At 39.3% G+C, this 23,996-nt stretch overlaps 1 protein-coding gene across 3 annotated transcripts in view; it reads left to right on the top strand.

Annotated features, from left to right (window-relative positions):
* The first annotated feature begins 1,532 nt into the window (after positions 1 to 1,532).
* The window catches only part of BLTP3B (bridge-like lipid transfer protein family member 3B), a 64,450-nt gene continuing 41,986 nt past the window's right edge, over positions 1,533 to 23,996 (top strand). For 2 of the 3 annotated variants that reach the window (XM_081130968.1, XM_081130966.1), the window contains exon 1: positions 1,533 to 1,835. In XM_081130968.1, coding sequence (XP_080987094.1) covers positions 1,792 to 1,835 — 44 coding nt within the window. In that variant the 5' untranslated portion in view covers positions 1,533 to 1,791. Of the gene's footprint in view, positions 1,836 to 11,147; positions 11,297 to 23,996 lie in introns of those variants that run through there. The other variant, XM_081130967.1, reaches the window with a different exon arrangement.

The raw sequence follows: 23,996 nt of genomic DNA, 5'->3' as shown, positions 1-23,996 counted from the left end.
AATTCCCCCCCACCAAATAGTTTATTTGGGCAGACCTGGGGACAGGGAGGCCCTGCATATAAAAGAAGGTTTTAGGCTTCTTGGTGAAGCATGATTTGTGCTGACGACTGAGGACCCGGTAGGGCAGCGGGAACTTGCTCTTTGAGTTGTGGAAGTGCCTGCCTGCCATTCAATGGTAGACACTTGCTGGCCACAATCTCCTTCCCCCATGATCTGGATTAGATGGGCACACATGGTGCCAGGCCCCCAAGTCTGGGCCTGCAGAAAGTAGGAGGGGGCAGGGTAAACATGCACTAAGGTCTCTGGGTAGGAACTCAATTTATATGCATAATCTCATTCAATCCTCATAAAATTCTGAGTTAATATCATTACTCCAATAGTCATTTGTGGTCACTGAGGCTGAGAGATATAAATAACTTGCCCAAGTTTAAACAGCTACAATGTGGCTGAGCCAGCACTTGAACCAGTCTAATGACAGAGCTCAAGGTCTTAGTACTAGTAATTTACCTTCCACACTAGGCTAACCCTTTGATGGCAGGCACATGTTTGTTTTTATTTAGGCATTTCTAGTTATTTGCATAATTCCTGGTTTATAGTACAGGATAAATGTTGAGTAAACAGTCAACCCATATACACCTCCTTTCCCTTCTTCAGAAAGAGACAGGTGTTAGACTATGTGTAAACTACCCCTTCTCCCCCCACATACTCACATATCTTCCCAAATACATCCCTCAGAGGTAGTGTAATTTCTTTTCCTCTTTTAGACATCACTGGGTGGTCATTTTCACCTCTGAAAAATGTTGGTTTGGGATTGGGTGGGGTGGAAGTGCAGAGCTATTTCAATAGTTTCCTTCCCTTTTACAGAAATTTTAAAATTTTTTTAGTTACAACACCCTAATGAGGTGGGTAAGGCTGATATTATTAACTCATTTTATAGATGATTAAACCAAGGGTAAAAATAAAGAAATTGCTTTCTTCAGGTTAACACAGCTAGAAACTATTAAGTCAGGACTTGAATTTAGGCCCCAGGTCCTGGGCTCTATTAGGGCACGTTGTCAACTTCTACTTCCCTTAGGATTGGAAATCGCCAGATGAAACATGGCAGCATTCAGCCAGGAAAACAGACTATCTTAGCAAAGGAAAAGAAACTGAGGCAAGACTATGAAGAAGCCGAGTAGGTAAACTGAGCCAAGCAAGCAGAGAAGTTTGTGGAGCAGATTTTCAGGAAATGAAAAAAGAGAAGTAGGCTGTGGCAGGAGACGCGGTGATGGAGACAGGAACAAGAACAGAGGTGGAGAGCGTGGACTGAAGCCCAAGAAGGTCTGGGGTTGGGAGTCAAAGCCCCCAACAGCGTCAGGGCAGCCGAGGTCACCGCCGGGTCCAGGACGAGGCCGGTGGGCAGCATCCCTCCTGCTGGAACCTGAGCGGCCCGCCCCACCCCGCCCGGCTTCGCCCCGCCCCTCCCCGCTCGCCCCGCCCCCAGGCCCTCTCTTGCTCCGCCCCCAGCCCCGCTAGCCCCGCCCCCAGCCCCCGCCCTCCCCCAGGTCTCTTAGGTGATGCTGCAGCCAAGATGGCGCAGGCGGCGGCTGCGGCGGCCTGAGCGAGATGCTCCCGGTCCTCGGCGGCAGCGGCGGCGGCTGTGGCCTCAGCCGGGGCCTCGGGTCTCTCCCGGGCGTGAGCGCTCAGGCGCCTGTCCTTCGGCCTGGTTAACCCGGACACAGAGGAGACGGCCACGAAGAGACGAGGCAGTGAGGAACCGAGAGCGCGCGCGGCGCCTCCCGCCCCGGCACCATGGCTGGGCTCATCAAAAAGCAGATCCTGAAGCACCTCTCCAGGTCAGTGAGAGCTCGGCGTGGGGGCCGGCCGCCGTGCGGGAGGCGGCTCCGGGACTCCCCGCTTGAGTCGGGGCCCCGCACCCCCCGCCGCCGCGGCCCCCGGGGTTTGCCCTCAGGAGCAAGCCCCTGGACGGCGTCTCCCCCGCGGGCTTGCGGAGGCGGCGGCTGCGGTCGCCCCGACGCGGGGGCGTCCCGGCACCTCTCGGGCGGTCCCGGCGTGGCCCAGGGGCTGGTTGCGTGGCGGCGCGAAGCCGAGCCCGGTGCCCGCGTCGGCTCGGAGCGGAGCGGCCCCGTTAGCCGAGGGCGCCGGGCGCGGCGTGGGCTCGGCGGGGCCCGTCCCCCCGGGGAACGGTAGCTTCGTCGCCGTGCTGCGTTCACGCCGCCCGGCCGGTCCCGCTCCGATGCCTTCGAGGGTGTGCCCGTTTGCACAGTCAGGATTTGTTTTAGGTAAATAACCAGAGCTCCCAGCTTTGGCAAGTTCTTTCTGGAGTCGTTTTAGCCTCACGTCATTCTTACTTTTTTTTTTTCTTTTCCCTTTTTTCCTTTTTTAAATCCTAGACCCATAAATTCGCGGAGTTAACATCTGTGGTGATAAACCCAAGACTCGTCGTTCTTTCCATTTCATAAGCGGTTTTAGTCAGAAACATGACTCAGGAAAGCTGGCAGTTTGTTTGTTGCTCCTGGCTTCTCCATATTTGTCTCAGGACGCAGGCTAAACGCAGGATCTTGTTTCCAAGTTGTTAACAGCGAATCCAAAGCGCTTGGTTATGATCCTTTCCTCTGTTAGTTGTCAGTAAGTTGTCTGATTACTTTGGGCTCATTGTAGGAAAAGACTTGGGGACAATGATACACTTGTAATGACCATTCTTGATTCTACAGATGGTTGTTTACCACAGGTTACATATTGGGGAACAAAATAAATACTTTTGTGATTTAGCAAATATTTTCCTGCTAACATTGAATAAGATATAACGTAGTTTTTTGTTTGTTTGTTTGTTTTAAGTAAAAAATTATAGCAGCATCAAAAATATACACTTCTTAATATTACCACTAATTTAAAAGTTTCTTTTAATACTGTGCGTATGGCCCACATGAATAGCATATTTTGGAAGAAGATTTTATCTTTGTGTTTATTATTTAGGTAATGTCTGACTTACCAGATGTCCTTCAGGCTTTCTTATACTTAGATCCACCAGAATGTTCAGACCTACAGAAAGGGATTTGAATGTCCATTTTCTCACTCTCCCGAGGATGATGGTACATAGTTCCTTCTAGATGCAAGGGAGGAAGGGCCATTCAATCAGGGAGTGCCGTAGAGCATTAGAGTTTCATTCTCTTGTAGGACTCTTAAAAATTTATAGCCAAGGGAATGGCTTCCTTCACAAAGTAGACAGCAACCACTTACTCAGAATTTGTATGATTTTTAATGTCTGTGTTGTAAATACTAATGAGGATTTTTTTTCCGAGATGAGGTTTTTGAAACACTCGAGTTTCTAGTTATTTCATATTTCAAAACAACTCAGGTGACTGAAGAGTATCAAGTTTATATTCTTGGGTGATCTTACTGCTGTTGCTGTCATCTTTATGTGTTATTTATAAATCTAAAGGATGACAGTAGATGAAGTAAGGTGGTAAATTATATTCAAGGAGCGACGAACTTTTGAAATTACCTGGGACAAGCTTAATTTTACAAATTATCTAGTAACAAAGATGTCACTATATCAATGTGATCATCTAGAACACAGTTTAATAGTTTGACAGGAAATACTTAAAGCACGTTACCTTCCGTAATAGACATTTCATATGGCTGGTGGATGCCACCGCTGCGCCTTCTCCAAGGAGGCCCCACCTGACTGACCACGCTTTTCTCTCTAGCATCCATCCTCATCTGTCATAGCATATATTTGCTGCTTGTCTTCTCTACTTGAATGTAAACTCTATGACAGCAGGATTTTTGTTTTGAGTCTCGCATAATGTACACTCAACAGCTTTTTTAAAAAGTCCTCTCCCGAGGAAATGCTTTTCACTGATTTTAGAGAGAGGAAGGGAGAGAAAGAAAGCGAGAACTAAAGAAAGAGTTGCCTCCTGAACATGCTCCGACCAGGGATCAAACCTGAAACCCAGGTATGTGCCAGTACCCTGACCTATAATCAAAGCCGCCACCTTTTGATGCATGGAACCACTCTCCACCCAATGGAGCCACACTGGCCAGGGCAACAACTATTCTTTGGAATGAATGGATGAGTGGCACTAATCAGTTCACTCTCCCTCACATTGCTCTTTAAACTGAGGCAAGACTCTATGCCACCAATATTATTGTAGTTTACAGGAAGCAATGGGTAATTGAATCATTGAATAAATGTGGTGTTTGTGGAAAGGAAGGACTAGGAAAATGACCCTTTATATATAGGGGGTCTTCCAGTAAGGAAGAAGGCTGTCTGGAACCCAACGGGAGAAAGAGAATGCTTACTCTGAGCCTTGAGATTGAAGCATGGTGAAGTAAGATTCAAACCAAAACCAATGTTACCTGGAGAAACTGGATCTGAGTAAATGCTGAACTATTTGAGATGTTTAAATCTATAAACTTGTTCCTTGCCTAATTGTTTAGTTTCTATCCCAAGCATGTCTTGTGTTGTTAATAAGATTAGTTTGTGTACTTGGAGCTGATCTGAAACTGACAGGTGTAGAGGGAGGGAGAGAGAAGGCCATTTGTGTTTGTGGTGGGGTTGGGGTTGGAGTTGTTAGTTGTTGTTTTTTTCAAATATATCTTTATTGATTTCAGAGAGAGGAAAGGAGAGAGAGACAGAAACATCAATGATGAGAGAGTCGTTGATTGAGCCCTCAGCCTGGGCATGTGCCCTGACCGGGAATCGAACCCCAATCGTCTGGATCCTAGGTCCACACTGAACTGCTGAGCCATGCCCGGCTGGGCTGAAGTTGTTAAATTTTAAGAGAAGTGAAACAGGAAGTCTTTGAAGGAAAAATTACCCGACCTTTTGTATTGTAATTGGCACAAAATTGCTTTGGAAGCTTTCCTAGGAGTGTCTTTTTTCACATGGGAATGGAAAGTTCTAGGGAAAAGTTATAACAAGTATCAGAAAGGAAATAAGAGCAGGCGCTACCTTTCAGCTCAAGGCCTCAATATCTTTTACTGTTTTTGTACGTGCCTACTCAAGCAAAGGCGAAGAGGGGGGAAATAGAAGCTGGAAGATGGGGTATACTTAAGCCAGGACCTGAAAAGGAATAGGGACGATTCAGATACAGATGCTTCCCCTTCCCCTCTGGGTCCAGGCATACTGTAATGGGCACAAAGTTTACCTTAGTGGGAGTTGGCAGGACATACACCATACCTGAGTGGAGCCTTTAAAGCAGTGGTTCTCAACTAAGGGCGATTTTGTTCCTCTGGGGAAATTGGCAATGTCTGGAGACATTTCTAATTGTCACAACTGGGGCGGTGGTGGTGGTGGGCTGTTTAAGGGTACTGAGGTCAAGTGGTTAGAGGCCAGGTATGCTACTGAACATTCTGCAATGCACAGCATTGCACAGCATTCTGCCACAATAAAGCATTTGTCCAAATAATTTTGATGTTGAGAAACTGGTTTAAAGTGTACCCATGTGTGTCAGGTGATTCAACTAGGGTTACTGTGTCAGTGAAGGTTATTTTGTCTGTAAACAACAAAACCCTGCTCTGTTTAACTTCGGTAATAAGGTAAATGTACCCAAAAGCTATTGTGGTGAGGTCACACAATAAGGGGAAGGGAAGGAACTAGCTAGCTCCTGGAACCTTTTGGGAAGAGTTCTTGAACCTCAGCACTCTTGACATTTTGGACAAGATAATTCTTTGTTGTGAAGGATTGCCCTGTACATTCTAGAATGCTGAGTACCATCTCTGATCTCCACCCACTAGATGCCAATAGCACATCCACAGTCTTGACAATGAAATATGTCTCCACATATTGCTAACTGCCCCTGGGGGCAAAATCGCTCTTGGTTAAAAACCACTGCTTTAGGGTGCTGTCCCATCTCTCATACCTCCCAGTCTGTGGTCTTTCCTGTCAAGTTTCAGATTCTTGGGAGAGAGAATCTATTTGGCCCAGCTCTATATATCCATGGATCAATTAGTAATGGCAAAGGATTATAGGTACAGCAAAGATATGGCCATAGAGAGAAGTAGTATTTTGAGTCAGGCTTGTTGTCTTTAGTAGGCACTGAACTAAATTAGATGTCAGAGGGTCTTGTTTGCTATGTTCAGGAAATTTAACTTCTTCCCAGGAGGTGACTGCTAATAAGGAATTCCAGCCAAAAGGAAGACATGATCACCAAAGATGCCTGGTTGTTAGTTTGCCTTTTGAAGTCCAGGGTTCAGGAGCAATTGTCTGGGGTGGAAATACAGGGTCTGCATAGGGGCTCTGATTAACTTAAACAGAAAAGTGATGTATTCAAAGGAGGTCAGTATCCCACAGAATTTATGGGAAAGTTAGAGAACCAGACTTGGAAAGGGACTTGATCCAGGCTAGCTTCAAGCATCTAGGTAGGAGAAACTACCTGACATCTCAGCAAGACATGCTCCCTAAACTAAGGGGAAGGAACAAATAGAAAGGAAGTATTTGCAATATTTGTTTAGGAGATCAGGGAGGTTTGAACACTTGGCAGAATCTTGTGACTGAATGGCAAAGTAATGAGAGAGTTTAGATTGCCTCACAAAGTATTTACAGGATAGCTTAGGTTGCATGTGGAAGGAAGGAGGGCAGCTGCCCATAGCCTGGTGAGAAAAGGAAAGAACCATCCAAGGGTTGGAAATTTTATCTAGGTGGAAGAGCAGTTGAGAAAAACAAATGAGAGAACTGGAAGGATTGGACGTTTTATCTGAAAGTGTTACATTTAAGTTTAAGATTTTAGAGGTGGCTAGACCTGGTTTAGTACATGGTATCAGATAAGGTCTTGGAAGTGAATTGCTGAAGTTAAGGTGTGTGCAATTGGCGATGAATGGTGTTAGATCTATAATCATTCCTGTACTGGACATTCTTAAAAGGAAATACAACATAGATTATTTAGACTGTCAAATTATTTTCTTAAATGATAATTTTATATAATTATTGCTAGGCTAATTATTTACATCTTCCACTTTTATGGTAAAGCTCACTAATTTTTGAGAGTTTATGTATATTAAGTCTTGAGCACTTGGTATTAGAGATACAAAGATGGGTAAGCTATGGTCTCAGCTCTTGGAAAACTTCAGTAATTCCCATTCTAGCATAATAAGCATGAGTAGGATCACTAAATGTAACCTATTTATAGAACTATACTGCCATTGAAATTAGTGAGATTTGTTTTACTTGGATTAGGCAACTGGGGGGGGGGAATTGAATTAAATGTTCCCTTTTAGGATTATAAATAAATTTACTTTTATAAATTTGGGGATTATTTTTAAAAGATTTTTTTGAGAGAAAGGAAGGGAGAGAGAAACATCGATAAGTTGCTCCCTGTACTCGCCCCAACCAGAGATTAAGCCCTCAACCTGGGTATATGCCCTGACTGGAAGTCGAACCCATAACCCTTCGGTGCACTGGTTGACGACGCTCCAGCCAACTGATCCACACTGGCCAGGGCAGTGGAGTTTACATTTTAATCAGAGGATGCTGATAGTAAATAAATAAGTGAAGTACATTGTATCAGTTTGTGGTGAGGGGGGAGGGGGCATAAATAGTGCATGGAAGTGGGGATGGGGTTTGCAATTTTAAATCTGTTGATTCCAGAAGCCTTAATTGAAAAGGTGATATTTGGGAAGAGATCTGAAAGAGGTGGAAGCAAATGCAAAGATCCAGAAGTGGAAGTTTGCTTGCTTTTGATATATATCTAGGCCATGGATACAGGTGACGTGGATTGAGGAGTGAAGTGTGCAGAGGAAGATGAGATCAAAGGCCAGATCTTGGGCTTTGTAATGACTTGGCTTTTACCTGAGTGAGATTGGAATCTACTGGAAAGCTTGGAGCCAAGGATCACTCTGCAGCCATGTGGGAAATAAATAATAGGAGGGCAAAGGCAGAAACAGGAACCCAATTAAGTGTTAATTATCTAGATGAGAAAGATACTGGCATGGACCTAGGTGGACGCAGTGAAGTTGTTGAGATATCCTCAGGTTTTAGATGTGTTTTGAAGGTAGAACTAGAGGATTTTGTTGACAGATAAATTGTGATTGAGAAAGAGAGCAGTCATGGAGGACTCCAGAGTTTTTGACATAAGCAGCTGACAAGGTGGAGTTGCTGTTCACTAAGTTTGAGGACACTGCAGGAGGAGCAGGCTTATGGAAGAAGACCGAGTGGTTTTGGATACATAATTTGGATACCTTTCAGATATCTTTGAAGATCTCTTTTATTTGTGAACTAATTTGCACTACATGTTTTAGTATGGCAACAATGTCATTGTTTTTTGTGTGTTTATCCTTTGGTTTATGCAATACATAATTTTAAGGGGTGGATTTTTATAATTTTTTTGTTATTAACTGCACTATGTAGAAGTATCCGAAAGTGAGCAGGTGCCTGTTTCTTTCACATTAATTCTCATATAAAACCAGATATTGATTCTGGCAAAAGTTACTTTCAGGAGATTGATTTGAAAACTTTAGGTCCACTGGATGTTGTAGTATCACCATTCTAGAATCCAAAGGGACTTGTTCCTGTCTATGAGAAGCTAATTATTAAAACGTTGAGATGTGTCACTTGCCTAAGGTTAAAGTTTGACAGATAGTATTGAGTGGTTAAGTCACTGATCCAGTACCCTTTTAATTTGATTTTTTCTATGCTGCCTGCTCATACTGTTGTTCCCACTTAATGGCTACATTTTCTTTTACTCAGTTTTCAGCATTGCCCTTATTACTCTTAGGTGTTTCACCATACTGCTGCAATATCCCTTAGGAGATTCTTTGATAACTTTGGAATCCTTTGACTCAGCAGTTTTTTGAAGTTGTGGAAGCATAATTTCTCCACCCATTTCTTTTTACTTGCATAATTTTTTTGCAATATTACTTTTTACAATATAGCACTTTGCCACAATACTACAGTTTACAGTGTAAACATTTTCTAAATAAGTTGACCTCTTATCAGTTATACATGTTTTAAATTCTGCATATTATTTAGGATGGGTAATTTAGTATTTCTATTTAATATTGATATTTAATAAGTTGCTATTAGTGACTGGAGCTCAGATTGAATCTGAGTTATAAGTAGAAGACTTAATGACTATTTCCATGAGTGAACTATGAACAGTTATATATCAAGACCAAGTTATTAAAACAAAATTGAGAACTGAAGCAAATATGATTCAAGATATAGTAATTTATTGTTTGTTTGATTTTTCAGGCATTAAACATTACTGGTCTGTTAATTCTCTGACTTATTTTGAGACTTCTCCCAGAAAAAGTGAATGTAGTGTATAAATTTTGAATTCTTTATTCGTCTATCCTTTAGGACTTAATTTTATGTGTATATATACTCTTTTTCTACCCAAAAATGCCATTAAGAGAGGGATCTCTGGTTTCTTTTGTCACTAATAGGATAGCATCAAATGTTTTCATCTACTGTTGCCTCTTTGTAAACCTTTTGTAATTGTTAGGAATTAATAGGGATAAATGTAGTTATACCAGAAAATTCGGAGATATTAAAATTTGGTAAAACTATATTTTTAGGTATTAAATTGAATTACTGCTCCAAATTTTTCTTCTGCTGTGGTACTTTATATATAAGTGAAATAAAAAGGGGCATCCATTTTATGTAAGATTTATCCTGTCTTTAAGAAATATTGTAAATATCCTCATCGACAAATCATTCATTAATTTTTTTCTACCAGTACTTAAAGAAGGTTCTATAAGATATAGAAATAAAATTAAGAGCTAGGAATGTCTTCTGGCAACAGTATGGTAGATGAGTGAGTAAATAGAATTTAAGCTGGAATATAAGTTTTTTGAGAGAGTCACAGAGTACTGTCTGCAACTTTAAAAAAAGTAGTAGAGACAGTGAGATGGAGGTGGTCTAAGTGCCAGAGAAAATTGTAAAGCAATAATGAAATACAAGCACATAAACTACAGCTAGTGATATAAAATGGATAGTTATTAAATCTTTTTACTCTGACTATAGCGTGCATACCAATGGAGTATTTAATAAGGCAGGTATTTAGAGACATTAAGGGTGACTTATGTCCTCCAGATTTGGCTGCAATTTCATTTTTCACTGTTTTCCGATATTATACTTCTTCCCCACCTCCTCTCTTTCACCCATTTTTCGTTTTATTTCCTGCAGCCAAATTATCTTTGTCCCTGCAGGATAGGGCATTCTCTTAGGCTTCATTTTACTTGTATATCTTTCATAGGCAACTTTAACTCCACTGGTCATCTTCATTTTGAAATTTTTTAGGTCTTAAAATATATTGTTTGTTTTAATAAAACAAAAGCTTCATATTTGTTAGTTTTGCAGATTGTCATCTCTTCAAGGGCAGAATCATCCTGTTAGGCTCTGAATTCTGAGGACAGTGACTGCTTGCCTTGTTCAACATTGTAACTTTAACATCTACCACAGTACTGTGGTGCCTAGTAGTTGTTCAGAAACCTATTTAGCTGACTGGAGAAATAAATTTATAATACATTGGTCTATGTAGGATATATAGGGCATGAATTGGTTGCCCTCAATTCATTTTTGGTTGGTTTAAAAAGTTGATTAATATCCAAAACATTTAGATTCAAAACTTTTTTCCTGATAAGTACTATACTTTTCCAATTTACTTGTAAGTATACAGATGTAGTTTAATGCTGGATCTTTCTTTGGTGTTTGGGTTACTTTTCATTGGTAACTTTATGAAATGTTTCATAGGTATTCTCTGTGAAATGAAGTTAGGGTTATAGTTTTAGCTGGGCCGTTTGACAGTTAACTCGACAATTCGTATTTGTAGATAGTGTCTTTTAGAGTGCTTGTCCTAATTAGTTTCATTTAATGTTGAATTATAGAGTCCAGTCTTTGTATAACTTTTGTACAATATAGCTATCTCATTTTTGTTAATTAGCATTTTAATATAAAATGTAAAAAATACATATTAATTTAATAGAGTAGTAGTAATTTCAGTGGTAAGGAGAATGAAAAAATCATAAGTGGTTAATTTATCTTAGAATTTTAGCAGTGTTTGCCTTCAGTTAATCCAGTGTGAAATACAACTGTATTTTTAAAAAGTGAGTCACAGCTAAATATTTTTATCATATCATCCCTTTCCTCTTCCTTCCCTTAAACTTGCTCCCTTCTGTGCCCCCTGTGTACCCATTCCCTGCAGCGGTCCCTGCTGGCTGTGGTGGAGATTGGTGTGCTGTGAATTTCATAATCACCCAAATGAGTACCAGAGGAGTCTAAGAAACCCTGGCAACTGACTACTTGCTTTCACCAGGAATTAGGGACCTTTTGTCTGAAATTTCCTGCCCTCAGGTAATAAATCTGTTCCCCATGGTTTTGTTTTCTTTCTATAAATTCGAGCACTTATTGTGCCCTTTTTAAAGATACTTGGAGGATAATTGCTAATTCTTATTGTTGTAGTCAGATGCTGATTACATTTTTTGTAAACTGTAGCTACAGGCTCCTACAATTCATCTCTTAGAATGTCTTTTCTAATATATAAGGTTTGGCAATGTACTTATGCTTACAAATAGCTCTTCTTGATGTTGCCAAGAGAAGAATTTTATAGTTTGGAGTCAGATACTCGGAAAATAGTAATTAGCATTTGGTCTATCCTTTAATGTGAAAGGCTTCATAGTCTAATATAATTAATGAGGTATGAAGGCTCTTTTGATAAAGAGGATGTTTCGATCCGTTCTCACGGAAGGACTTAAGATTTTATTTTGTGTACTTAACGTTACTTATAACCTTTATTAAGGAGATTGAAATAACTCTCATGAACAGCAGTGAGAACAGGATTCATTTTTGAAGAATGTAAGGGCTCCCCAGCCCATTCTTTTTTTCTCCTCTCCCCGTCCCTCTTTAAAATTCATTTTAGGGAAAGCAATTATGTTATAAAATCAGATTCATGTGGAAATGTCACTGAAATTCCTTCAATTTAGGACTCAATGAAAAACCTAGGAACTCAATATCATTGAACATTTCTAATGCTTGGAAAATGTATCCACATAAATGCTTTGAACCTATTCTAAAAGTCTAGTAAGAAATTGATAATTAAAGGATGGCCATGAGTGGAATTGTACAGCTCATTACATACCTATCCTACGAGAGTAATGGGACAGTTAATAAACTTATTGGCCATATGTTAGCTAGCAAATGTATAGGTATGATGACACAAGTATTGTTTTCCAGTATTCTTGTCTGCCTTGATTCCAGACTGTCATTTGGGTACCTGGATATTGATAGTTAAGGACTTGTTTATAATAGCGTTTGAAGATGGTTCTGATTTTGTACATACTTCTAGCAAATCCTCTGGGACCTTTGTTCCTGAAGTACAGTCATAACCTATCCTTTGCTTTTTCTAGATTGCACCTGTGTAACATATCTTTTTTGGCCTGGTTTGTACTTAGCCTGTTGAAGATGAGGTGTTATGGTTTTATTCTGAGTTTAAACCACAGCTATTCATGAATTGATTCAAGTCACCTACCAAGCTTAATTCCTTGGTAATTTCTTTCCCTTCTCATTTTAATCAATTATGATTCCTTTATATTTAAAGAACTCTTGAATTTTTGTTCTCCTAAACCTAGCACATAGCTGACTACGTGGCACAAAGTAGATATAAATAATATTTGAATATCCCTGTTGTGATTACCCAGATCTAACTTATAATTTCTTGCATCAGTTATTGCAACTAACTATTCTTGTTCCCTTCTGGTCTCCTACTTTATTTTTTTATCCTTGGCACTGTTACCAGAGAAATCTTTGCAAAATGCTAATCTTGTCGTTTAATTTCTTGCTAAAAATCTTTTAATGGCTCATTTTTCTTTTTTAATTTATCTTTATTGTTGAAAGTATTACAGGTGTCCCATTTTACCCCCCAATTGCCCCCCTCCACCTCGCTCCCCCCCCCCCAGGCCTTCACCCCCTTATTGACTTTGTCCATGGGTTATGCATATATGCATATAACTTCTTTGGTTAATCTCTTCCCACCCTCCACCCCCCTTCCCTCTTTCCTCTGCAATATGATCGTCTGTTGCATGCGTCAATATCTCTGGATCTATTTAGTTCGTCAGATTATTTTGTTCATTAGCTTCTTAAAGAGGACCCTTCAACATTTCCTGTAGTGCTGGTCTGGTGATGATGAACTCCTTTAGCTTTTTCTTATCTGTGAAGTTCTTTATCTGACCCTCAGTTCTAAATGATAGCTTTGGTGGGTAGAGCAGTCTTGATTGTAGTTCTGTGTTTTTCATCACTTTGAATATTTCTTGCCACTCCCTTCTGGCCTGCAAGGTTTCTGTTGAGAAATCAGCTGACAGTTGTATGGGTGCTCCCTTGTAGGTAACTGATTGCTTTTCTCTTTCTGCTTTTAAGATTCTCCCTTTGTCTTTAACCTTTGGCATTTTAATTATGATGTGTCTTAGTGTGGGCCTCTTTGGGTTCCTCTTCTTTGGGACCCTCTGTGCTTCCCGGACTTGTAAGTCAATTTCTTTCCCCAGGTAGGGGAAGTTTTCTGTAATTATTCATTTCAAATTGGTACTTTATTATGTCATCGATTTTCTCAGTTGTTTTTGTAATTATATGCTTGAGCGTCCGTATAAACAAAATTCTGAACTCTGTATCTGTTCTAGAAGTTCCTCTTCTAGAGATTTCTTCTGTTCTTTGCTTTGTGACATGTTTCTTTGCCTCCACATTTTGGCTGCTTCCAGGTGTTTGTTTCTATGTATTAGGTAGAGCTGCTATGTCTCCTGGAATTTGTAGAGTGGCTTTGTGTAGTAGGTGTCCTGTAGGGCCCAGTGGCTTAGCCTCCCCAGTCACCTGAGCTAGGCCTTCTAGGTGCTCCCCTGTGTGGGCTGTGTGCACTGTCCTGTTGTAGTTGAGCCTTGGTTGCTGTTGTTGTCACTGGGAGGAATTGACCCCCAGGCCAATCAGCTGTGAGGACCAGCTGCAACTACTGCCAAAGAGCTGCTGTGCTGGAGACACCCCTATGGAGCAGGATTTACTTCAGTGGAGCTTTGGTGTTCACCAAGTGCGCCCCTTGAGTGTGTCACTCGTGGATGTGGTAGGGTTGTAATCCAGCGTGGTTGAGTCTGACCACCAGGTGCACTGTCTCTGAGGCCTCCCGGGAGGTGCAAAGTCAGCCTCTGCCAGTGCTTTGCCCAGGGCCACCCAGCATGAGCTACACAGCAAACCATAGTTGGCTGCTACTTGTGCTGGGCTTGGAGGTGTCCAGGAGAGGCCAAGGTATGAGCCACTGCAGGCTGCCGCTAGTGCCAGGCCTGGGGCCACTTTTCTAGCTGTATGGGGCCCGCTGCTGCTTGTTTGAGAGATTTTAGGAAAGTCCTAAGCATGAGGCTGGAGAGGCCATTGGCACAGAAAAGCCCCTGGAAATGGCCTGGATGAGCTGCAGGTGGGGGGGCGGGGCCTCTGGGAATCACGAGGCGGGGCCAAAGGTGTGAGTCAGGTGCTGGCGATTCAAATATGGCGCCAGCCTGCCGCTGTGTGCGGGGAGGACTCACCTAAGGAGCAATGGCCTCTGCCAGCCCTTCTGCCTGGGAGGAAGCCGCCCCTCCACCTCTCCCATACTTCAGGCAGGTTAGTTCCTCCCCAAGTGTCCCAGGTCCTTTCAAGCTGCTGCCCAACGCTGGGCTCAGAGGGACCGTGTCTGAGTCTGTGCGCAGGCCCTTTAAGAGGAGCTGCTGGGGCTCCCGCAGCCTCCGAGACCCTCAGCGACAGGCCCTGCTGGTTTTCACAGCCGGAGGTTGTGAGGATTTCTCTTCCCGGCCCTGGAGCTGTGGGCTGGGGGCCTGATGTGGGGCTACAACCCCTCACTCCTCTGGGAAACCCCCACCGCCGAGATTCCCTCCCGGTTTAAACCGCAGCACCAGGTGTGGGCCTGCGGCCTCATCTCCATGATTCAGTCCTGATCCACCCGCGTCTCCACCCCTCCTACTGGTCTTGGTGCTTCTTCAGTTCCCTGGTTGTATGTCTTCTGTATGGCCAGATTTCAGGAGGCTCTGAGTGATGGTGGTTCTGTATTTTAGTGGTAATTTTGATGTGGTTGCGGGAGGCGGTGGGGACAGCTGTTACCTACACTGTCATCTTGTTTCCTCTACCAGTGGCTCATGTTTAAGCTTTTTAAAAAAAGTTTGTTTATAACAGAATTTTTTTGTCCAAAAAAAATGTAGAACTTCACTGCATAAAGTAGATAAAAGTAGAGCTCCTCTAGTTAAGTCAGTAAGTAGAGGGGTCAACTTTTTATTTTTCCTCCCACCTGGGTTGAATCATGAGCAGTCTTCTTAGTGGCACTTTGGAAACAAAACTAAGGTGTAGGATGGAACCCACATTTCTTGACGTGGGATAACAAGAGTCCTTCATGATCTGGCTTCAGTTTATCTTTCAAGGCTTATCATTTCTTTCCAAGCTACCTGATGCCTTATACTTAATCTTTCCCTAGTGTATGTGAACCCTTAACCTGGAACATGCTGCTGCTTTGCTTGAAATGGCCTCTTCTGCCCTATTCACCTTAGTCTTATTCTTAAAAACTCTTACTCTTGCCCTAGCCAGTTTTGCTCAGTGGTTAGAGCATCCGCCCACGGACTGAAGGTTCCCAGGTTCAATTGCAGCCAAGGGCATGTACCTCAGTTGCAGGCCCCGGTGGGAAGGTGGGTGTGGGAGGCAACCAGTAGATGTGTCTCTCTCTCTCCCTCTCTCCCTCCCTCTCTACCTCTCTTCCCCTTCCTCTCTCTCTGAAAAGCAGTGGGGGGAAAAATATCCTCTGGTGAGGATTAAAAAAAAAATTCTTAAAAACAGCTGAAGTGCTGCCTCCTCCTTGAAGCCTTCCCAAAGCAGTATTCTTTTTAACATAATTGATCACCTCTTCTCATGTGCCTCCATCTTATCTATCTTATCCTATTTAATTTTTATTGTCATATCTGTCACATAGTGCCTGGCACATAGTAAGAACTTAATGTACTGCAGTGATTTGTTTATGTGCTTGTCTCTAATGATAAACTGAGGTCTTTGAAAGCAGTAATTATGTCTTATTATATCTAAGTTGCCCAAGACTATAATCAGTGCTCAGTTTTTGCCGTGAAGGTTGTATGTGTCAAAAATTCAGAAACCCAGATTTCAATATAAGGTCCACCCAGTTTTGTTTTTTTAAAATATGTTTTTATTGATTTTAGAGAGGGAGAGGGAGGAACAGGGTGGGAGGAGAGGAAGAAAGAGAGAAACATCAATCAGTTGCCTCCCACATGCATCCACCCCGACTGATGATCGAACCCGAAACCTGGGTATGTACCCTGACCAGAAATCGAACTGGAGACCTTTTGGTGCATGGGTCAACATTCAGCCGACTGAGCCACACTGGCCAGGGCAAAGGTCCACCCATTTTAAATGTTAGCCACAAATTCAGGTTTTTTAAAAAACTATGCAGGCCATGCAAAACATATCTGTGGGTAAAACATAGCTCACAGGCTGCCAAATTTGAACCTCTTCCATTCTTTAAATGTTTTTGTGGAAAAACTGGTTAGACAAGATAGGTTGATTTTTCTCCACGTGCATATTACAAAACTAACCAAGCCAAACAAACTCTGTAAATTGAGAATGCTAGAAAGAAAGTAATTTATCATATGCGTACCTTCCTTGATCCTTGTTCCGTTAACACTGTAGGTTTCATTTTTAAAAAAATAATATTTATGCCTTAAATATTTAATAAGCCTCACAAATTGACATTTAGGGTGAGAGTTGCCATATACTCTGATAATGCCTAGTAAATGTTCAGTTGCATTGAAATTTGGTCATTATGATAAGGGAATGGTAATTGATCCCAAAATATTATTGAATCGAAAATTGGTCAGTATGGTAATGGAATGGTAACTGATCCTAAAATACCTTTTAACTTAAAATTGTACAAATTTGATTATAGTTTTGGCTCTGCTTTGCTGTAATTTTGAGCAGTTGATTGAACCTCTCCGGGCCTCCCATTCTTTATTATAAAATGAGGACGTTGGATTTAGAGGAACTAGTTAGTGCTCAAATTCTAAAATCATTTGATATTTTTTGCTAGTATGAAGGCTGCCTATAGCTATACTCAGTTTGTTTTTTACTTCGCTTAAAGTAATTTCTTTAAAAAAAATTTTTTTTGATCCTCACCCGAGGATATTTTTCCATTGTTTTTCAGAGAGAGTGGATGGGGGAGGGGGGCGGGGAGACCTCGCATATGCATATTTGCCATTTGTATGTCTTTTTTGGTTTGAAGGTCTGTTTAAATATTTTGCCTGTTTTATTAATGAGTTGTCTTATTTTTGAATTGTAAGACTTTTTTTTATATTGTAGATTCAAGTCCTTTTTCAAACAGGTTTTATAAATATTTTCTCCTAGTCTGTGGCTTATCCTTTAGTAACAGTGTCTTTTGATGGGCACAATTTTTAATTTTGATAAAGTATATTTTATTGATATTTTTCTTTATTATTTGTGCTCTTTTGTTGTTGTTTCACTAAAGGAATCTTGATCAGGCTCAAGATCACCAAGATTTTCTCTTATATGTTATAGTATTATAGTTTCAGTTTTTAGAGTTCAGTCTGTGATCCATTTAGAGTTTTTTTGTTTGTTTATGGCGTGAAGTATCAAGGTTCCTTCTTTTTTTTCCCTCTTACATATGGCTATACAATTGTTCCAACACAATTTATTGAAATACTTTTTCTCATTGAATTGCTTTTGCGCCTTTGTTGAAAACTAGCTGACTAAATTTGGCTCTATTTCAGGACTCTGTTTTGTTCCATTGATCATAAGTCTTAAAATTGGTTTTCCAAGGCCTCCAACTCTGTTCAGAGTTGTTTTGAGTTGTTTTGACATACTAATTCTTTTGCATTTTCATATAAACTTTAGAATAATTTTGTCATTTCTATCAAAAATCCTTCTGGATGTTTGCTTGCAATCTGTAAATCTGTTTGGGAAGATTTGACATCTTAACAATATTGAGTATTCTGATCTACTGTAGTTTTATTTCTCTATTTATTTATGTCTTTAATTTCTCTCAGAAACATTTTATTGTTTTCAACATGTAAGTCTTTGTACTCATTTTGTCAAATTTATCCCTAAAAATTTCATACTTGTTATGCTAATGTAAGTGGTACTTTTAAATTTCAGTTTCTAATTGTTTGTTGCTGAGATAAGGAAACACAATCGATACTTTTTGTTTGTTTGATTGTTTCTTTAATCCTCATCGGAGGATATTTTTTCCATTGCTTTTTAGAGAGAGGGGAAGGGAGAGACAGAGAGAGAGAAACATCGATGTGAAAGAGACACATTGATTGGTTGCCTCCTGCACAAGCCCCGACCAGAGCTGGAGATAGAGCCTGCAACGGAGGTACGTGCCCTTGGCCAGAATCGAACCCGGGACCCGTCAGTCTGCAGGCCGACGCTCTAACCACTGAGCAAAACCAGTCAGGGCCAATTGATACTTTTTATTGGGTGAAATTTGCATACACCTTCCATATGCAGCTAAATGATTTTTTAAAATAAGATTTTTATTTTAGAATACTTTTAGATTTACAGAAAAGTGGGTTTTTTTGTATGTGTGTGTTTTAAAGATTTTTAGAGATAGAGGAAGAGAAAGGGAAAGAGAGAGGAGAGGGAGAGAGAAACATCAATGTGAGAGCAGGACATCAATCATGGGGATTGAACCTGCAACCTGGGCATGTGCCTGGACTGGGAATCAAACCAACAACCTTTCCATGCACTGGATGATGCCCTACCAACTGAGGTACACCAACCAAGGCTATAGAAAAGTTTTAAAGATAGTACAGAGAGTTTTCATATACCATGCATCCCATCTCCCCTATTAGCATTATTTGTATGGTACATTTGTCACAATTGTGAACCAATATTTATAAATTATTTTTAACTGTAGCCCATACTTTATTCAAATTCCTATAGTTTTTTACCCAATGTCCTTTTTCTGTTCCAGGATTCCACTGTGAATACCACATCATATTCAGTCATTGTGTCTTTTTTGATTCCTCCTGGCTATGACAGTTTCTTAAACTTTCCTTGTTTTTGATGATCTTGAGAATTTTGCATAGTATTGGTCAGATACTTTGTTCAGTGTCTCTCAGTCAGGATGTGTCTACTTTTTTTTCGTGATTAGAATGGGGTTATGAGTTTTTGGCAAGAAGACTACAGAGGTTAAGTGCATTTTTAATATGTTATATCAGTTGTACAACATCAGTGTGTCTTACTGTTGATGCTGACCCTGATCACCTGGCTGGTGTCAGGTTTGTCAGGTTATCCACTGTAAAGTTGTTCTTTACCCCACTTTCATACTGTATGCTTTGGAAGGACGTACTATATCCAGCGCACACAAAGGGAGTGGAGAGTTTTGCTCCACTTCCTTGAGCTTGGAATATCTACATACGTAATTTGGAAATTTTCTGCATGGGAAAGTTATATGTTCTCTCCCAGTTATTTATTCAATCGTGTTTATATCTGTGTAGACTCATGTATATTTATTTTATAGTTTGGGTTATAATCCAATAATATTTTATTTTGTTGTTCAAATTGTTCCAGCCTTGGCTGTTAGGAGTTCTTTTATTTTGCTTCTGTGTCCCTTCAGTTGATTTAATTTTTTTAAACTGGTCTTATATTCTGTAACCTGCTACACTCATTTATTAGTTCCAGTAGCTTTTTTTTTTTAAGATTCTGTAGGGTTCTCTCCAAAGATAATCATGTTGTCTAGGGAAAAAGACAGTTTTACTTCTTTTCTAGACTGGATGCCTTTTATTTCTTTTTCTTGCCTTATTGTGTTGGTTAGAACCTCCAATACAGTTTTGAATAGAAGTGGTGAGAGCAGACATCTTTACCTTGTCCCTGTCTTAGGGGAAAAGCATTTTAAAGTCTTTCATAATTATGATTTTTTTTATATTTTAAAAATGTTTTTATTGTTGAGAGTACTACAGAGTTTTCGTAGATGTTCTTTGTAATGTTGGGTAAGTCCTTTTTCTGATTTGTTGAAAGTTATTTTTCCATGTATATTGTTGACTTGTGTCAAATGCTTTTTTATGCCTCTGTTGAGATCATTATGTGATTTTATTTTTAGTACAGTGAATTACATTAGTTGATTTTTGAATGTTAAATCAACCTTAATTCCTGGAATAAATACTAGGTCACAATGTATTGTACTTATATATTGTTTGTTAAACTGTGGGTCATAGCTTGCTTTGTGAAATTATTATAGTAGGTTATGATCACCATTTTAAAAGAATGAAATAGAATAGAAAATGTCAGACAGTATTAAACTGTTACTATGTGAAATTTGTTTCAATTAATGTGTGTATTAGATTGTAACTTAGTGTATTTCTTGACCCAGCTCATATAAAAAAATTTAAAAATAACGAATTCACTTTTGAGCCTGCAGATAATGAGACCTAGAGTAGGGCAAGAAAGCAGCTAGCCCTAGGAGGAGGGTGTCAGATTAAAGGAGGTACAATTTGGATGAAAAAATGGTGTTGGGTAAGGGAGAACATGAGACATTTGAGTTTCTTAGAAAAGCCTTATCTGTTTCTTAGTTTTGATTGGAGGGATTTTTATGGCTACATGATGAAGCCCATGAACTGTGAAAGGATGTAATTAGTTGCAGATTAATAACTTAATGTTCCTAGCTAAAGGACTTGGCAGTCTATCAGATTTTGGGAAGTCTCTCCAAGAATATTCTCTATTATATGACTTTAACATGCAGTAATAAGGTACTGTATTTTTCTCTTCTAGAAATATTGTTTTGAATAAAATCAAGCAGAAACTGTTAAATTTGCTTACACAAAGATATTACTTCTTGTAATGTGTTTTCATATGCAATGAGAATTTAATCCTTGTAGGGGCACACTATCTAGAGATACTAGCCAGTGCTTTTAATTACTTGTTCATTTCAAGGGTGTTTGAATTGGGCCCAATTTGGGGAGATTGGAACAGTATAGGGGAAGAGTCTTTTTGGTACCTTTAAGTTCTAAAATGTTGGATCTGTGTTTCTCCCTCAAATGTACTTTTTTATTATTTGTCATCTCGATCCTAAGGTAGTGCTTTAGTTTCAAATTTTGAAGGAAAGTATCTGATTTAACAGCCTAAAAGCCTTGTCGACCTCTAGATCAATCAGCTGTAACCAAAGAAGTATGTAAAAATGTCTTAGACTTGCACCTTTTCCTATGTCTATGGACTTTCTCTGGGAAGATAGAATCACTGGTAGTTGGGCAGCTACCCTAAAAGGTGTTTGTTTATTAATAACAAGTTAATTTAATTTAATAACAGTATTAAAAATAAAATTATGGTATTGAAATAATTTATTTTCCAGATAGTTAAAATTCTTTTTCTTTAAGGGAGTGGTTCTTGGCCTTTTTGGTGTCCAAAAACCCTTTTGAAAATATAATAAAGTATCCTGAACTCCTTGAAGCCCATCCATGAACTTCAGATTAAGAGTTCCTACTTTTAGTTTTTTAATTAAACAATTTAGCATGCATTATTAAATTCTCTGGGTCTAGTTCATGCTATAGCATAAAATATCAGAATAGGAATGATTATTTCTAATTACAGCTATTATTTGAGAAATATTATCAAGTAGCAAAGCCAGTTCTTAAGTTTAGAAAAATAGTAGGTATTGATGTGAATCTCTAAAAGCATATACAAGAATAGGACCCATAAACAATTTCAGGACAAGGTAGATCAAGAAATTTATTATATGAATGTAAAGAAGTAAGTGTGGAAGAAGGTTAGAAAAGGGTTTTTCTAAACTTTGTTCTAAGATTCTTTTTAGCTCTAAGATTCTGATTTTACCCTCAAATATAGTTAACCTGGAGATGATTCATTTCACAAATGTGTTTTAGGTTTCTTTAGCAAATAAAGCAACTATGTAATCTTTATTTATTTATTTATTTATTTATTTGAATATACCTATTTCAGAGAGAGGAAGGGAGAGGGAGAGAGTTAGAAACATCAGTGATGAGAGAGTCATTGATCAGTTGCCTCCTGCACACCCCCTACTGGGGATTGAGCCCACAATGTGCCCTCACTGGGAATCGAACTGTGATCTCCTGGATCATAGATCAATGCTCAACCGCTGAGCCACGCTGGCCGGGCTATAATCTTTATTTTTATGATGTGGCTGTAAAATCTGATGAAAGCTCAAATAAATTATGACTAAAATTTATAGTAACATCAGATATAAAATTTGTACTTTTGATTTATGGTTTATTGCATACTTAGTGTTTTATCAAGCCAAATTTTTTTTTTATAAAATTGTGATTACTGGTTATGTAATATCTCTGTATTGTTCATATTCCCAGTTAACCTGTATCTTAATATTAGTAATAGCTAACACTTACTGAGTTTTCCTGTGTGTTAGGGACAGTTCCTAGCACTTTAAGTGCTCTAACCCAGTTAATGCTCAAACAGCCTTATATGGCAGGTACTATTATTACCCCTATTTTACAGATGAGGAAACTGAGGCATTGAGAGGTTAAGTAGTTAGTGGTATTTTTCTTCTTGCAGAGCTGGGATTCTTGACCTTTCTTGCATTTATACTGTATTCCCTTAAGCAAATGATAAACCTTGATTATGTGCAATTACTCTCTTTGTTTTGCCCTAAATGTTTGTTTAGCACAGTGTTTTGCACATAATTTAGACTCTCATAATTATGTATTGATTGTAAATTGAATAATATAAATCAAACCAATTTTTTCCATTTGTATGGGAATTTTAGTTAGCTGTTTTTTTTTGTTAATACTGAAAAAACTACTAAATTTATTTTCATTTATTATGTGTCATTAAAGAAGACTTTAGATAAAATGGAGGCCTGTTTTCATATTTTAAGTATGTTTTTAAATTGTTACCTTGTTAAAAATATGAGAAAGTTAACCAATAAAATTCATTCACACTGAAATTTATTTTATATGATATTAATATTAGAATAAAGTGTACTTATTTTAAAACCTCTTTGCATGCTGGTAATGAAACATTCATGTGTGTTCTGAATTATAAAAATGTCAGTAGCAGGTGTGCCGTTTTTGTCTCTGTCCTGTGGTCTGACTTTCTCTGTGTAGATGTTCTGACTTGGACGTATTCAGGTCAGTATTTGGCTTTCTTTTACCCTCGTTTCGAGTCTTTGTTAACATACCTGCTTTGGCTCTCTATACATTTCATGCTTTCATTCTCCTCTCCCCTTCTCCACCAGATAGATAATTTTTCGGAGTTTAATTGACTTTCATTTCCACCATTTTTTAAAAGTTCAGCTTTATAATCATTCAGCTTTAAATGATTCTTTAGTGAGCTGAAATGGTTTATTTCAGATATAATTTATTCTCTTTAGGAACAGGCCAGTGTTATAACACTTGTCAATTATAATGTTTAGAAGAGTAATCCAGTTATCTGGGGACTTCAAATGGCAATTTAGTCCAAAGAGCCTGCAGCAACCCTTGGAAAAAGCTTAGGTAGACACATCTCTCATGCCTTAATGCTTTTTTGTGAATATTCTTCCCTTTGTTTGCCTAAGGAAGGCATTTAATGAAAGTCTGCTTTTTCTATATCAATTAAATTATAACAAATGTGGCTAAAGAGAAATATCACAGTAAGTGGCTAAACTAGAAATCAGACCTGTTTGTCTGACTTTAAGGCTCTTGCTCTTTGCAGATACTATCCCTTTGTTATGAACTAATTTGAAGATAGAATTTCTTGTGAATGACATATATTTTAATCTTTCCATCTTTCACTTTTACTCTTGCCAGGCCTTTTTGGGTTTCTATTGAACTTTTGTCTTTATAAAAGTGATATATGCTCCGTATACATTTTAAACATACCGAAAAGTATAAAGATGAAGAAACAAATCTAAAATCTCACCAACATAGGTATTCTTGATATTTGATATTTTATAATGCAGTTTTTACGTAATTGAAATCACAGGGTATAATTTTGAACCTTGAATTTTCACCAGACATTATAATATAAACTTTTTTTTATATGATTGGCAAAA

This window comes from Miniopterus schreibersii (assembly GCF_964146895.1).
Source record: "Miniopterus schreibersii genome assembly, chromosome: 2".
In the NCBI taxonomy this organism is placed as follows: Eukaryota; Metazoa; Chordata; class Mammalia; order Chiroptera; family Miniopteridae; genus Miniopterus; species Miniopterus schreibersii.
Note: the sequence above shows the minus strand (reverse complement) of the source record. Positions and strands in the feature narration are given on the sequence as shown.